This window comes from Lissotriton helveticus, chromosome 7, assembly GCF_964261635.1.
Source record: "Lissotriton helveticus chromosome 7, aLisHel1.1, whole genome shotgun sequence".
Lineage (NCBI taxonomy): Eukaryota > Metazoa > Chordata > Amphibia > Caudata > Salamandridae > Lissotriton > Lissotriton helveticus.
In genome coordinates, this window is record NC_136068.1 from 794,187,385 (window position 1) to 794,205,540 (window position 18,156).

An 18,156-nucleotide genomic window follows, 5' to 3' on the forward strand; every position below is an offset into this window, starting at 1 on the left:
TTTGTGCAAATGCTAGGGGAAACACAAGGGTGGGCCATATTTTTGTGAATGCGGCACATCCCTGCATTTAAAAAATGTCAGTGCGCGGCATTGCCAAATTTGGCGTAGCACCGCGCTCCAACATTTTTTTGCAAATATGCCATTAAGTGCCATAAATAATGGGGAATCTCCATTGAATAAGGAATAATTCACAGCACTTGCCAGATAAGAACTATCATGTGCACAGCATTGAGGATGACGTTTTTCTACAACAGCAGCTCTAAATATATGATTCTGGAATCAATACCACATCGATTATTTTCTGTGCTAGCAGTATTTTGGTATTTTGATGACACGATCTTCACTTTCTTTTAGTTAAAGATTGCTATTTAAAATGGTAAGTTGTTACAACAATCTGAATTGAATATATATTTATTGATTTTCTGTTTTCTTTTCTTTTCCAAGACTAACTCCAATCAGACGTAAAAGATGCATCGAAGGCATACCACGCTGCGGGAAAAGGGGCGGAGGCAGGCGATCCGAGGCCCCGCCTACATGTTCAATGAAAAAGGAAAAAGTTTGACTGCAGAAGAAGAAAGATTTTTAGATTCGGCTGAATATGGCAACATACCAGTCGTACGGAAAATGCTGGAAGAGTCCAAAACATTGAACTTCAATTGTGTTGATTATATGGGGCAAAATGCATTGCAGCTTGCAGTGGGGAATGAGCATTTAGAAGTAACTGAACTCCTCCTGAAAAAGGAAAACTTGGCCAGAGTTGGGGATGCTCTATTGCTGGCGATCAGCAAAGGGTACGTAAGGATAGTGGAAGCGATACTGGGTCACCCCGCTTTTGCTCAAGGGCAGCGTCTCACTCTGAGCCCTCTGGAGCAAGAGCTTCGAGATGATGATTTCTACGCATACGATGAAGATGGAACCCGCTTTTCTCACGATGTCACCCCAATAATACTGGCGGCACATTGTCAAGAGTATGAGATCGTTCATATTCTGCTCATCAAAGGGGCACGGATAGAAAGACCCCATGACTATTTCTGTAAATGCAACGAATGTATAGAGAAGCAGAGGAGGGACTCGTTCAGCCATTCTCGGTCAAGGATGAACGCCTACAAGGCACTAGCAAGTGCGGCTTACCTCGCCCTCTCCAGCGAAGACCCTGTACTTACTGCTTTAGAGCTGAGCAACGAGCTTGCAAGATTAGCTAACATTGAGACAGAATTTAAGGTAATTAGTTTACATTTTTCATAGTATGAGAGGTAAATCCCTCCTGCATAATCTCCACTAAAGTTCGAAAACCATGTAGAACTTTATGAATAGTTTCTAGGACATTTGTCTGCATTTTTACAATTTTAGCTACTCATTTGCACCCCCTTTGCTATTAATGCAATCATCCCGCCTCTGTCTTGCCAAATTTATTTTGCAGTTCTTGTATTTTTCCCAGAAAGTCGTTTTATGTGGGGTTTCCCTGGTCAGAGGGACTTCTATGGTAAACATATGTAAACGTATTTATTTTGTATGTACAATCAGATCATTCTAACATTTCCATGCTAGTGTTTTACTTAAATGCCATGTAGCATCGGACCCTGTTTTTCAAAATATATGTTCTTAAGTGTTTGCCTTTTTGCTTAATTGCTCAATTGGACAGAAAAGGAAAAACAGTAACTCATCTAAAACAACATATGATAGCCAAAAAGAAAGAATGCACCATTGCATTTCACTTTCACTCGAACATAACATTGATTTAATTCAGAAGTCTTGCCTATCTGTTTCCGCTGTTACTGTAGGCATGAAGGAATGTCTACTATGAAAGGTGTCTTTCATCATTGTCGAAGTCCATATGATACTTAACCTTGAGGAAAAAGCCACACGAGCGATCACACTCACTGAGTCACTGGGTATATATACTCTTTTGCCTTTAATTTTCAAAAACGATTACACTAAAACCCATCAACAATCTATTGTCCAATGATTTGTTATGCTGCAGTGTATTTATAATTTACATTGATTATGTGTACTTTGATGGAAAAATATCAAAGCTTGAAAAAGCGTGAATGTTCTTATTGCAATTCTGGTGGTACTTTTCATCTTTAAGTTCCTTTATGTTACTTGTAAAGCTGTGGATCGTTCATCTTCTCACTTGATAGTGTTCTTTGAAAATAATCTAGCAATGCAAAGCGAATAAATCACATCAAAAGAATATTTTCTTCATTTGCATTCCTCACATCAGCATCCGAATAGAGGGAAGAATCAGTGATGCACATTTTTGTAAGATGTAGTAAGTCGAGATTCTGCTTTGCAGGAGTTAGGGTGGATAAACACAAAGAATACATTTATTGTTGTCAAGATCTTTGTGAGGCTATTTTCATGCACTATTGTGTTCATACATGTAGCCTCTTCACAGTTTGGGGGTTAAGTTGATGAGGGAAACAAAACAACTCCAATGAACAGTACAACAGTTGCTATAATACACGTATATGTACACAGTGACACTAAGTAACTCACACTAAATATTAAACGTGCGATCAATGCTTAAACACATGTCTTCACAAACTGAGCTTTATTTGGATTTTTTACATTAATATACCTGTAAATATGCTGTAGTTAGACACATTTTTTAAATCCAACATGTTTCGTGAAACGGCACATATATTACACATCAAATGAAATGGGATTACAAAATTGGATTAAGAGGATTTATCAGTTGATTGGAATGTATTATATATACAGTATGATTTGTTGAAAATATAGGGCAAGGTTCCCATACACTAAAAGAAATATTTTTATTTGTGGAAACAATTTTCATCATAAAGCAGTGCCATTACAAAGACAGAAGGACAGGTAAATCAAGTATTATCACTTGTACAAACCTGCCCCTCGAGGCAGACTACATGGGAAAAGTATGATTCAGCCACTACATGAACATATTAAGTGTTTATTTAATGATTTTTTTTTAGGAGGGGGAGTAAATAGCACTCGAATGCCAGCCCAAGGACTGTGCTTCAAATAGGGTTTACTGTCCCAGTCTGTGCTGTGCACATCTTTACCTGGGTATGCTGTATGCAGATCAGGGGGAACATCCTTTACAACGCAACTTTTACAACGCACTACCATTACGACGCAACTTTTACAACGCAAGTTATTACAATGCATTCCGCTGGGGGGGCGCTCTAGGACAGGGAATAGTTTAATTACTATCCAACACCTTCCCTACTATCCACGGGGACTGGAGTTGGAATAGTAAATTAAACTATTCACTATCCAGCGCCCCCCAACGCAAGTCGTTGTAACGACTTGCGTTGTAAAACCTGCATCGTAATGGCATGCGTTGTAAAAGCATGTGTTGAAACGTCATTCATCCGCAGATCAGGACTGAGTAAATATACTATTCCCAGGCCGGCCCGAAACTCACACCTGCAACCGGAACAGCACAGTAGTGAGGCAGGCTATTTACACCTGCTGGTACACTTTCGCTGAGCAGATGCCAATTCAGCCTGAGCTTCAGAGCAACAATCCCCTTCAGATGGGCACAGCGAGGTACTGCACTCACCTGCAAGGTGATGGCAATAGGGCCATGGAAGCCACATTTCCCCTATTTAGGGGTGCCTTCTGAGCAGCGCAGTAAATTTGAGGGAGAGGATGAGTTGGGTGTCTTCGGCTTAGGAGATGATGGTGAGGTGATGTCTTGTGATCGGTTGATGTTGGTGAGCAGTGTCATGTATATGTTGAAAAGGGTGGGGCGGAGGGATCTGTGTGGGACACCACATATAAGTTCATTGGTCTTTGATGTGAAGGGTGGCAGTCTCACCCTTTGGGTTCTCCCAGTGATAGAGGATCAGATCCATTTGAAAGCAGATCCTTCTATGCCAATCTTGTGGAGTCTTCTGATAAGGGTGCTGTGGGAGACAGTGTTGAAGGCCTTGGAGAGGTAGAACGGGATGAGGATCTCTGTTTCACCTCAGTCCAGGATGTTTTGAATGTCATTGGTAGTCCGGATGGGTGCTGGTTTGATGCTTTGGTACTTTCTGAATCTCGATTATAAGTTGTGTAGAAGATGATGAAGTTCGTGGTGGGTTGTGAGTCAGAAGTTGCTAAGTAGATTTGGTTCACCTGCATGATTCTTGAGGATGGTCTTGATTTCTGAACTTTTCCATTTATCTGGAAAAGTGGTGAACATGATAGAGGAGTGGATGACATGGGCCAGAGTTGTGCTGTGTACTGATGTTCCCAAGTTGTAGATGTGGTGGAGATATGGCTCCATTGGGGCCCCGGAGTGGATGGTCCACATGATTGCTCCTGTGTTTTTTCTGATGAGGTTTGTCCATTCGGTCATTTGGCCATCTTGTTCGGTGGTGGGTAAGTTAGCAATGCCCCCAATCACCCCAAATAACCTTCATGGTCTTTCTGCTGGCCTGAGGGCAAATGGGGGTTATTACCCCGATCTGACCCCCCCCCGTGCAGAAAACCAACTAGACACCTGTTTCTTTTAAAAAAAAAAAAAGATGGGTGGGGCTGCCCAAAATAGGCAATACCATGCCCCCAACCAAATGTATTTGGAAACAGTCTTTCTGCCCCCCTGGGGAGCAGATTGGGGGAAATAGGGGGGGGGGCAGAAAGCACACTAGGCCCCAGTGATGTTTATTTATGTACATTTAGGGGTGGGGGCTGCCTCTAAAAAAATTGCTGCAGTCTTTTTGAGCCCCCAGGAGGCAGATGGGAGAAAAAGCCCCTGATCCGACTCCCCCAGGGGGGAGCAGAAAGCCCATGAAGCACCACAAATTGCTGCCGCCACAAATTTCCCACCACCCAGAATTCCCCCAGGTAAGGTATCATTTTTTTCTTGAGACCGAGGCAAATTCTGGGTGGTAGGAAATTTGTGACGGCATGGTGATCCCACACAGGAATGTGAGAAAAATAAAAAATGTTATCTACATTTGAGGTTTGCAGGGGATTCTGGGTAGGAAGACATTGTAGGATCCACGAAAGCCACAGCTCCCTGGACTCATCTGGGTGTCCAGATTTCAGAAAAGTCTGATTTGGTAGGTTTCCCTAGATGGCCACTGAGCCCGGGATCAAAACCACAGGTGTCCCCCTTGCAAAATCAGGTTGTTTTGTGACAGATAATTTTGATGTCTCCACAATAAGCTTTGGGCCCTTCCCTGTAGCGGGTACTTGGCCCACCCACATAAATGAGGTACCATTTTTATCAGGAGACCTAGTGAAAGGGTGGGTGGTAGGACATTTGTGTCAACCCAGTTATCCCACAAATTACAACACAGGAAAGTGACTATATTGTGATTGTCTTTTGTGGGGCAAATGGCACTCCTAGAAATGGTCGTCCTGCCACAGCCTTTGTGCTATTTCAGAAATCTCCCCCTGTACATCCCAGCGGTGTTCTCTCATTGTTTTAATATTCAGGTGTATGAATTCATCATCCAGAACAAGTCCTGATGAAGGGTCGCACTAGCGAAGTTATGCCTACCCAAGGATCAGGGAGGACTCACTGTGCCAAAGTTTGAGTATTACCTGGCTTCACAAATCCAGTGGATTGCCAGATAGTTAGAGGGCTTACACTTGGAGGACGCAGCCATGATTCTGCCCGCGTTGAGCCTACCCAATATCCTAGATCAATTCCAAGCCTGTACACGAGGAAAAACTCCCAACCTCTTGCTGCTAGGAGCAGCGTATTGCTGCTACCGAAGATGTGTCCACCTCACTTAACTCGTACCCACTTGTGCCCCAGCATTGGCACTACTCGGAACACCGAGGAGTGGAAGATTCAATTTGGTAGCAGAACTGATCAATTGGCATGTGACTGGCATACATACCCTGGGAGATCTGTAGCAGCAGGGCACCCTAGTCACGTATGAGATGCTGATATATGAGGACGGCTTCCCTCCTAGTTAATTTATTTTACTTGTTGACTGCATCTTTAGGTCACAAGTGGTGTGAGATGATCCTTGAACATTCAACCCATCTCGTTATTTCATTATCTCCACGTAATGGGATCTGGCAGGCACCTGGTCCATTGGTTTGCAGAATCGTTGTTATGTTATGTTATGTTATGTTATTTATTCTTTTATATAGCGCAACGGTTACTCAAAAAGAGTGTCCCGGCGCTTTAGGTAAAGAGGGGCTGCTTCGCAATAACATAACACAGTAAAAGAAAATACAGAACTGACAGATACAAGCAAGGGCTACTAAAAATACCTACTGGGTGAACAACCAAGTTTTAAGACCTCTCCTGAATTCAAGAAGACTCGATGCCCCCCTGAGCGGAAGCGGAAGCGAGTTCCACATCTGTGGGGCCAAAAGGCCGAAGGAACGGCCACCCAGGCGCGCTCTCTTCACTCGTGGCACAACCGCCAAGAGTAAGGATTCAGACCTCAAAGAGCGGGCCGGATGGTAAAAGGACAGTCTCTTTTGGAGGTACTTTGCTCCCACCGCATGGAGAGCCTTATAGGCCAAAGTCATAGCCTTAAAGGCGATCCGTTTGCGGATGGGCAACCAATGCAGCATCCGCAATAGACCCGCAGCACCGGCACGTCTATTTAGACCATAAATGGCCCTGGCCGCCGCATTCTGCGCGACTTGAAGCCGCTGCAGCAAGTACTCTGGAAGGCCCAGGTACAGAATGTTGGCATAATCCAACCTGGAGCCTATCAGAGCCTGCACAGTCACCTTCCTGTGTTCCTCCGACAAAAGAGGCAAGAACCTCCGCAGCATCTTTAATAGACCGAAACAGGTACCGGTCACCCCAAAAATCTGGGCTTTCATCGTCAGCCCCTTATCCATCTTGACCCCCAAGTTCTTAGCCATAGGGGAAGAGCAAGACAGAGGAAACATATCGACGGGCCACCAGGCCTGCCAGGCCGGCTCCGAGTCACACCCGAAGAAGAGTACCTCAGACTTGTCGGAATTGCACTTGAGGCTGTTCTGTTGGAACCATGCGAACACAGCCCCAAGGCAATCCCGGATACTCTCCCCGTCAAAGTCTGCCCCTCTCTTACAAGAAAAGAGGAGCTGGGTATCGTCGGCATACGATACAATCCGGGCACCGAACGACTCCGCCACCGCCGCCAGAGGGGTCATAAAGATGTTAAAGAGGGTCGGGCTCAAAATAGAGCCCTGAGGGACCCCGACTCCCAAAGGCGGCATCACGGCGGTGTCAGACGATGTCCAGACCGTTTGCCGGCGGCCGGCTAGAAAGGAAACATACCAGCTGAACACCGTCCCCCGAAGACCAATCTCATAGAGTCTTGCGAGAAGGCCATCATGGGGGACGGTGTCAAAAGCCGCCGACAAGTCCAACAACACCAGCATGACTTTGCCCCCGGTATCCAACACCCCTTTGATGGTTTCAGAAACCTCAAGGAGCGCGGTCTCGGTGCTCCGGTTTGAACGGAAGCCGGACTGGGTGTCGTGCAAGATCTCGTGGGTCTCCAAAAAGTTGGAGAGCACCGACTGAACATGTTTCTCCAGTATTTTTACGAGGGCCGGCAATAAGGAGATAGGCCTGTAGTTGGCTGGGGCCTTCGGGTCGAGACCCGGTTTTTTAAGCAACGGGATGACCATTGCCTGTTTCCAAACTGGCGGCACCACTCCCTGACTCAACGAAAGATTCATAAGAGGGTTGGCCAGTGGATTAATCACTTCCGCCATCTTACCCAGAAGCTTAGCTGGGCAGGGGTCAAGTGGAGACCCAGATTTCAAATTGCCCATAAGCACTAAGGAGGCAGAGGCAGGCAAAGATGGAAACACAGCCAATATAGCACCGTGCGAGGCCAGAGGAGATCTGTCAACCACAGGTGTAAACGGACCAGCGGGTGCCCCCTGAAACAAAAGAATCCTGTATAAGTTTTATCTTGCTTGTGAAAAAACAAGCAAGGTCCACCCGCCCAGGATTCTACGGGCACCTCTTCAGATGTAGTGGTCCGAGGAGAAATAAATTCTCTAACAATGGTGAAAATCTCCTTGCAGGAATTGGAGGCCGCTTCGATTCTCCCAGCAAGATAGGCCTTTTTTTCAAGGCGGATGTCCCGGTGGTACGCCTTGACCACTGCCTTATAGGCCAACCGGTCCACGCTATCATAGTGTGCCCTCCAGGCCCTTTCGGCTACCTTACACTGCTGCCGCTTAGCCCGCAGTGCAGTGGTAAACCAGGGGGCCGAAACCCGCTTCGGTGTCAAGCGGGGGGGCAACACCGGGGCCAGGTCGTTAAGCCTGTCAGAAAGCCAAGCTTGCAGGGACTCCAAGTCCCTCTCCAGCTCACCGGAGAGAGGACAAGGATGATCCAGAGCGGCCTGAGCCAGCATCTCCGGAGTCACTCTATTGAGCGCTCTGAACGCACGACCCCGTTGCTGTGGGGCAGAGATAGACGGCCCGGAGGCGCCACTGATCGCAAATTTGGCCAGCCAATGATCAGACCACAAAACCGGGAGAATCTCTTTCACCACCAGAACAGAAGTAGAAAAGACCTGGTCTAGAGTGTGACCCTTAACGTGCGTCGGCCCGTGCAAATAAGGGAGAAGGCCCAGCGGTGTCATTGCCTCGGAGAGCTTAATAGCAGCGGGGTCGGACGGATCGTCCATCCGAACGTTGAAGTCCCCAGCTACTATACAACATTCGTTGCAGACCCGTACTGCCCTGCAGCTGACGACCTTATGCCAGTGCTGGGAGACTGATTTGACACGCCCCTGCACAGATAAGGTATGGGTTTCTTTGTTGGAATGCCCAATGCATGTTCCGCCTAACTCCCAATATAATCTCATTCAATTTTATATCATGCATAGGTCTTACCTTACCCCTAATATAATTAACCATTATTATAATCAAACAGATGTTGCTTGTCCTCGCTGTCATCAGGTAGATGCTGACAAGCTTCATATGCAATGGACTTGCCCATGTTTACACAACTACTGGTTGGGGGTCACGTCCCACTTATCCACATGCACAGGGTGCTCATATCTACAGACATGGAGACGCTCCTTCTAGGTCTCTATCACAGAAACAAGAACTATAGAGCTACCTCTAATTTCCTAGAGTTAGGGTTCTCAGTAGACAAATGCCTTATTGCTCATAAAGTGGAAGTCACCATTGGCAGCCAGGAAGCACTCGCAACTCAATTGGGCCCAAGCAGAGAGTGTTGTCCTGTATAGAGAAGATAACACTGGATTACGTAAATACTCTATTGCTACTTACTGGGACACCATTCTGACTGAGCTCCAGATGAACACTCACCACAATGCCGACGGCAATGCAGACTTACCATTGGAGGGTACAGATAACATTCTCGCAAATATTTCTTTCTCGCTACACAATACCCATGGTTGTCAGAACTCCCCCGCCGGCACGTTCCTCCAGTTTCTCAAATATGTGCAAACATTGGTGGGGTCATATGCGCTTTTGGTATTCGTATGTTGGTGAGGGAGATGGGCTGTGTACACAGTTGTGTGGTCTATTGGTTCTTTACTTTTGTGAATTTCACTGTTGCACACGTATTTCTACGAATGAATGTGTTCCTATATTTCTGATGACAGACTCGTACACGCCAGCTGAGTAGGTCAATGTGCAGTTCTCCTATTATTTCTAGCAGAACAATGTTGAGTCATATGAGACAATTGGGGGACTGATATTTATGCTTACTCCTCTTCTTTCATGCACACTTGTCACCTCATTGCCAGTTCCCTTGCCCAACTTTGTAACCTATGAGTTTTGTTCATGATGATACTCACTGTCGCTTATGTGATGTTCCGGTTGTAATTGTGATTTATCCTACTTGTTACCTGCACTATTATTGTATTGTACAATGAAAACTAAATGATAGATTTGAACCAAAAATATCAAGATAGCCTAACTCCATGTTATTCATTTCAGGGTCATTCTTTTCGTTAGGCAGGAATGCATTTGAAAACTGATTGAAAACAATGAAAATAACTCAAAGCAATTTTAAATAACCATTACCAGAAAAAACAAAGCTTGTACATAATCCCACACACAGGTAACAATAACATTTTCTACATTTAGACATGATCCCATTGATCCATTGAACAGTGAAATCCATTCAGTACTTATTTCAATCCAGAATAAAAACATTAAAATACATTTAGATATAATGATTTGGTTTTTTTGCTGCAATTATTTTTGATTATTAATGATAATTCTGAAAACATAACCACATTTCATTATTTGGAGTTTAATAAGCTTAACGTTACTTCTATACATCTCAAAGGATGGAACCAACCCTACAAAATTGTTTACCTCATTTATATACTTCTCATTTAATCATAGGTGCAAGGACATTTTCCCTTTTTGCTGAACTAAGAGATGGTTTCATGCTAAAATTGTCCAAGCCTTCCTTTATAAAATGTAATAAATGTGTTTCTAAGCAGTAGGCAAGGGTCTCCTTTGAATATTCTTTACTGGGTAAGATTTCAGATCAATGAAATAGAGCTGAGGGAGAAGAAAGGAATATGGGGGCATATTATCAACAACTAGCGATATTTATCGCTAAATGAGCTTAGCGATATTTTTTTTATCGCCGGATTTTATTGCAGAGATAACATGCTATTAGCAACATTTATCTCAAATGCAATAAAATATCCGGCGATAGCGGCTCAATGTGTGAATATCGCTGGAAAACCAGCGATATTCAGGCATTATCGCCAATAGGGTCTTAACCTGAATATCCAACTCCCATTGGATATGCAGGTTGAGAAGTGGTCTGAGCAGGCGTTAGTTTTTGGCGATATTCGCGCTTAGCGCAAACGTTTTTATCGCTGTGCCTGCGTTGATAATAGGCGATAGCGATGTTAGCGACTGCTTTCAGTCGCTAACAGGTTGGGTACGCCCACTTTGCATGTCATTAGCGATAAATATCGCTGACATGCAAAGCGGGCCCCAAACGGCTCGCTATCGCCTACAAACGGTCACTAACTGCAGTTAGCGACAGCTTGCTAATAGGGCGATGAAATTATTGCCTCTTTAGAAGGAAAAAGTCCAGTTAAAGTGGCGATAAGGCCCTTGATATTATGCCCCATAGTAATAAACACCCATCTACCATTTACATACCCTTCAAAGTCATAATTGATCAACACACCTACTTCAAGGGCTAACATGATGGCGTAGTGTTTATTGGTTCCACTGTTTTCTATTGTGAGTGTAACCTAACTCTTGCATCTGTCATTGGGAATGTTATTTAATCAGTGTAATAAGCCTCTCATTTAAATGAGTAAATTCCACATGGTTTCAGTAGCAAGATTTATAAATGCTATGTGTTCTTTCTTGTTCAATTCTGGGTACATATCTTTAATACTATGCTCATCAAAAGAGTCTAACCAAGAGCATTTATTTTTGTAAATCTGTGTAAATATCCTGTGAAGCATGGTCAATACTACCCAACCAAACTCTTCAACCCTTATTAGAAGATACATATTAAACTTTTAGCCAAACAGAATTCATCTGTGGTGAGGATCACAGTACGGGTTGACCAAATTGAGATCTTCCATGGTAATACATTACCTTTCCTGAATCTGTATAATTTGTGAATGACGATAAGTATACCAGATTCTTTTGCCTTCAAATCCCCAAAACACTCTTTATCTGGTGATTTAGGAACTTTGGTTTACTAATTTAGGTTTTTATGGTGTTCAATCGCCATTCACCAGATCAATTTCTGACACGTATCATGGCATGAACAGTTAATGAGAGGATGTGACATAGCATTTATAACACATGGGAAAAAAGACAAGGTGCCCATGTTCTCCTTGTACTTTTCCATCTCAAATGAATGCTAAGGAATAACAATATTAACCTAGGAGTCAATCCAGGGTTTATTACATGGAGAAGACATACTTAAATTATATGGCAATATCATTGCATCCATACGGCCACCAAAGCAATTACTATTGAGCCAACATTTGAGCTTATTAACATTTTTCATCTGTAGCTGAGTATGGTATAAAGAGAGAACAATAAGGTTTTGTTTGGCGATGCCGCATGAGTTTAAGTCTTCAGTCAATAATGCACCCAAGTGGTTCCTCATGTCTGTGTCAATGCATATATATTCCAAACTTCTATGCCTTCAAATTCAGTACTTTGTTGGATCAAAATCATAAGCAAGGTAAGGCAAGGAATATTTTAACACCTCATTTGTTCAGATACATCCCAATAAAATTATTATCCAACCACAATATTAGTTGTTTTAGATTGTACCTTTTTCCTTGCCTGTTTCCTGGCCAAAACAATAACTGGTATTCTAAGTTATGAGTCTTTTGGGGTCAGAAAGAAAATGTGCATAAGAAGAAAGATGCTTTGCCGGATCTTCCTATATGGAGGATGGTTACTCCAAGACCTTGACAAATATTTTATGACTGCAGCATTGTACAGTAATAATTAATATAGTGAGGATTTTCAAAAGCGACAAACGATCCTTATGGCCATGAGGTTTTTTGTTCACATTTTTATTCACATTCAGACATCTCATGCACATTATGCAAATTTCAAACTACTTAATCGTAATTTGACTTGGAACATTTTTGTTTCTAAGAGATAGCCTCGCTGTGAGTCATTATGTTGCTGTCTTAAAGGGTGCCCATGTGTGGGCCACTCTGGTCCAGCCAAGAAATAATGACTTCAGGGTACATTATGTGCAAAGACAAAGTGGGAACAATGAAATTAACACTCTCTTCCATTTATAAGGACTTTTCTAAAACTGCCTGCCACCAAACAGCTAGACAATGAGTTATCTAGAATCCTGCAGAAGCTCAATTGCTGTGGTAGTATTTACTGATCTTATAATGAGTGAAAAACCACTGACTGTACATTGTTATCTTGCGCTTGCTTATGATTAATTCCATGATGAAGTCATATTGTAATGGAGGAAAACTGTTAATTATAAAAAATGGAAGAAATGATAGAGCTGTGGTCCGAAATTAATAGCGTTTGCAGAGATCCCCAGTTAATCTGTAACATACTACAGTGAATCTGTATGAATGGTTCTCAGACACTGCCCAATCTGTTGGAAGTGTGCAATGTACCTCAGCATGTGCAAATGTATGATTATATACTACCTAAATCATTGCATTTGTCCTAACTATACTCCAAGGGATAGTCCACCTAATAAATACTTCCTGGATCTACATGGAGTTGACCCCTGTTGTTAATGCTTTGGAGATACTAGTGGAGGGAAATGTTATATTGTCATCTGGAAAACGTCTTTCAGAATTACCTTTATACTTAAGAAAGATATGGGACAGAAATGACCATGGGAGTTTTCTTGGGATTATACCTGCTCAAAGTGTTTCACCAAACAGTGAAAGACCAAGAAATTAATTATGCTTGCTGAATAACAGAATGAAGCAAATCGCAAATGTTACCATGCCAAGATGGTGTTACTCTAACAAATGCAACAGCTATGGGGAAAATGTTTGTTTTAAATTGCTCATATAAAATGTGCACCTAAAGCCATTATCAAGGTGGTTCCTTGTATCTACATCCCATGCTTTAGCAAACTGAGCTAAGTATCTTATCTGAAAGATAGTCTACTAATTTGCCTAAATGTCAAAGATTATACACTTGATTTACAAAGGTAAACTTAGACCAAAAGTCTAAGTTTTGACCTGAAGTCTAAGTTTAGACCTAAAGGCTAACTTTACTACTACTAAAGTTAGACTTTTTGTTTAAGTTTGCCAAAAGTCTAACTTTAATACTACTAAAGTTGGACATTTGGTCTAAGTTTAGACCAAAAGTTTAACTTAGACCAAAAGTCTAACTTTACTAATACAAAAGTTAGACTTTTGGTCTAAGTTTAGACGAACAGTCTAACTTAAACCGAAAGTCTAACTTTACTACTACTAAAGTTAGACTTTTGGTTTAGGTTTAGACCAAAAGTCTAACTTAGACCAAAAGTCCAACTTTACTACTACTAAAGTTAGACTTTTGGTCTAAGTTAGACTTTTGGTCTAAACTAAGGCCAAAAGTCTGACTTTAGTAGTAGTTAAGTTGGATTTTGGGTCTAACCTTTGTAGTCGTAAAGTTAGACTTTTGGTCTAAGTTAGACTTTTGGTCAAAACTTAGACCAAAAGTCTAACTTTACTAGTAGTAAAGTTAGACTTTAGGTCTAAACTTATACTTCAGGTCTAAACTTAGCCTTTGGTCTATCTTTACCGTTGTGAATCAGGCCCTATATGTTTTTATGCAAGAAGAGTTCATTTTCTACTTTGAACTATTTTCTTTTAAAATGACGACTATCTTTCATAATTCAGTATTTGTAATGTCCATTAGGTAGTAGAGCAGTGCTCATAGATTACCATTTTCCCCACAGGACCACGATTTCTGGGACTGCTTTTTGTATCATACTCGCTGGAAAATCCATCCCCATAACATTAACAGTAATGGACAAAAGACTAGTAGCTGGTAGCCTACATAGGGGGCCAAACCAAAGAAAATTCTACAGAATATTGTACCCTAAGGGAACTAGGGGGCATATTACCAAGCAATAGCGATAATTATTGCTATTGCTTGGTTAGCGAGAGAAAAATATCGCCGAGCACCGAGGATTTTTACCGCTGAGATACCTTGATATTATCAAGGTTTATCTCAAAAGCGGTAAAAATCCTGCGAAATGCATGAATATCGCTGAAAAATCAGCGATATTCATGCATTATCGTGACAATGCTCTTAGCCATGTTATCCACCTTCCATTGGATAACATGGCTAAGAATTGCTTTTAGCAGGCGTTAGCTTTTGGAGATATTCGCGCTTAGCGCGAATATTTCCAAAAGTTGTTAATAGGAGTTAGAGATGTTAGCGACTGTTTTCAGTTGCTAACATCTTGGCACGCCCACTTTGCATGTCATTAGCGATAATTATCGCTGACATGCAAAGTGGGCCCCTAAATGCCCCCTATCGCCTACAAGCTGTCGCTAACTGGTGTTAGCGACAGCTTGGTAATAGGGCGATAAAATTATCGCGCATTAGCGGGAAAAAGTCCCGCTAATGCAGCGATAATGCCCTTGGTAATATGCCCCTAGACGCCCTGATAGAAGAGTTTGAGTCTATATTAAATTCTAACAGAACCAAAATGATTCATAAACTTGCCCCCAAGATCATAAAACTTTCGTCCAAGAATCAAAAGTGCAAACAATGCACTCGTCTAGTATAGCTGAGACAAAAATGCTTCTGTTAATGAGGTATCCAATTGATCACCAAATACTAAATATTTGAATTCTTCTAAAGTTTTTCGAAAACATTTAAACCTAATATGATCTACTAAAACAAAATTATGCCCCTAGCAAATCAAGAGGATGAACCTCAGGTGGGGGTGTCTGGTAAAACATCAAGTAGGGAAAATTACCAGACCTCAGCACGAGCTGCAATAAAAGAGTGGATTAGATACAGAAAGTTGAGGCATAGAGTGTGAAGATCAAAGGGATAAAAGGCATGGTGCAGGCATTAACCAATAACTGCCTAGAGATACTTGAAAGGAGAATCAATACTGGGAACAAAAATAGCACAGCACAATTGCTTTTTGACCTTTTATAAGTTTACAATCCCTTAAATTTCCACTTTTATTTTGATTCTCAGACTATCCCACCACAAGCGTGTGAGGGAGATAAATATAGTGGAAGTGTTAGCAGTAGACACTCAAGCTCCTACACAAAGGAAGTGTTCCCTAAAAGACATGGAATCAAACCTTGCCTAGAAGCTACCTGTCTCATCAAGAATCCCCATTGCAGAAGAACAGTAGGAGAGCGAAATACCCATAACCAAGATTCTGATTTAAATGAGATAGACTGAAAAGGGTCACTATATCGCCATCAGGGGAATGGTATACTCCAAATTTCAAATCTTGATACTGCCAAGGGCACTTGCTAGGACTGCAAGGATTAGGGTTCTAACATTTAGCAATACTAACAGATAGCGCATTAATAGCGATAACTGTAATCAAATGAAGATCAGCAATAAGAGTAGTGTACCTGTCCAAAAGCACATCCCACAGCTACGCATATTATTGAGGAATGTGGCTGAGTTTAAAGCAAGCTAAATTATTCTATCTGGGAGAATTTCATAGACACATTTTATATGTGCACGTTTCAGGAAACCTGACTTAAAGACCTGGTTTTCAGATCAGACTTTTCTAATTATAGTGTAGAGGCTATTACTTTAGGCATCGGATGGCCTTCTGGTGGTCTTAAAAATATGGATTAGGACCATACTAGTTTTCACCATCAAGAAGTGGGAATTTAGCTCACCAGATATATTAGGAATACTTATAGGTTCTTCCAATGGCTTTTCTATTATATTAACTAAAGTATTTAATCATAGTACATCTATTTTACATCTCCTCAAGAGTTATATAGATCAAAGTGTGGATAATTGTCTCCTTTTCATAGCTAAGTATTTTATTGTGATGTATGAGTGACATATGAGAGAAATTGTGACTAACCTCTAAGAGTATGAGGATAAGCACTGGGTTATCCCTGCCCTGGATGCTCTGGTTGTCAAATAATGGCCAGCTGTTGCTATTCAGTTAGCAGCTTTGACCTTATCCCATGGAATTTGAGCTGCAATGGCTGAACTCCTTCGGATTCCCGAGGGGCATATACTTTCAGAAGGTGAGGCAGCGATAGTGAAATAGATTGTATTATGATGAGCCTGTACCTTTGGTCTTGAATATAGTAGAAAGGGTCAATGGCAATCCTGATGCTCTTTTATTGACCGTGATGAAGATTTTTGTGAGCGACCAGGCTGCCCTGAATGACAAAGTTGATATTTTGCCTATAATTACTAATGTGTTAAGTTGTTAACTATTCTAGTGAATTCAGCCATATACAGTATAGATGGACCTGTTGTTGGTGCTCTTAACCCGTTTACTGCGGCGGCAATTCCGCCGCGGTGGGTTTAATGAGTGGGCAGGGCCTCATCGGGCAATGAACCTTTGCAGCACTACGAAGGTAGTGTGCACGCAAGGAGTTAAACCATTTAAGTATTTATTCTGGGATGAGATCCTGATTTCTGCAGCACATCCTGCATTATTTGGATCCTTAAGGGATTTTTTTTCTTTAAGGAATTTTAGATCAATATCCTCCAAAAAATTAAAACAAACACCATGGTACAAAAGGGATTGCAAAAAAACAAAATATAAATTATTAGTGGCAGTAACAATTCATAATAGTGATGTAGAAGCTAGAATGGACTACAAACCAATAAAGGCTTTAAATTAGAGAAAATAGGATTACATAAACTGGTGAGACATGCTAGAAGCTATGAAAAAAGAATGACAGTTTGTCATTCTGCCACATTTTTTATCCATGGTAGCTTGCAAGAAAGTAGCTCTATGGATTTCTTTATTCTACCTCAAGTTTGGAGTGAGAATTTAATTGACCTTTATTCTGACACCTACTTTTGCCTCTAGTAGGACGAAACATATGAAAGCATTTGGTTATTGCCAGGTCCACTAACTCTTTTGACAATATAGAATTTTCAATTCAGTACACACACAAAGAAATTGTGAGTTTGAAAACAGGAAATGCTCTGTCCCTAAGAAGATCACTGGGGATCTGTTCCCATCGGAACAAACAATATGGGTCCCGTTTGTCAATATACTTTCAAATGCAGTTTTGCCAGGGGCCAATATTCTGGAAACTTAGAAGAGAGCAGAAATTATCCCTTTCTCTAAAAGGGAAGAACGGACAATTCGGCCAACTTTACCAATTAGTGCGAGCAACAAGCTCCAAAAAGACTTCAGCAGACAAGTTTTAGATTATTTACAGGATTAGATGCTGGAGAACCACATTTTGTCAGACTTGCAAGTAGGCTTCAGACTCAAGTCAATATTACTGATAACATTTTTAGATTTCTATTCCCGTAAGCTTGTGATGTTCAAATGTGAACATCTGTATTTAGATCTAAGAGTAGCTTTGACTTGGTCCGCACATCTATGCTGTGGAAGGCATTAAGATGTATGGATATCCTGGCCAATCTGATGACCATAATATTATGCTTATATACTGGCAGTTATGACCGAGTGATGAGAAGAAGGAAAGGGGAAATCCCAAATTACATCAGCATAGAAAAAGGTCTCTGCTAGGGCTACATGCTTACCTCTACTTTGTTTTCTCTACATGTCAGTGGTGTAATTGAATTCCTTCATGAATGCAA

The 18,156-nt window shown here is 41.8% G+C and overlaps 1 protein-coding gene across 1 annotated transcript in view; it reads left to right on the top strand.

The window, feature by feature from the left end:
* The first annotated feature begins 468 nt into the window (after positions 1-468).
* TRPC7 (transient receptor potential cation channel subfamily C member 7) overlaps positions 469-18,156 on the top strand; it is a 1,084,504-nt gene continuing 1,066,816 nt past the window's right edge. The window contains exon 1 of the mRNA XM_078653219.1: positions 469-1,221. Coding sequence (XP_078509345.1) covers positions 469-1,221 — 753 coding nt within the window. The remainder of the gene's footprint in view (positions 1,222-18,156) is intronic.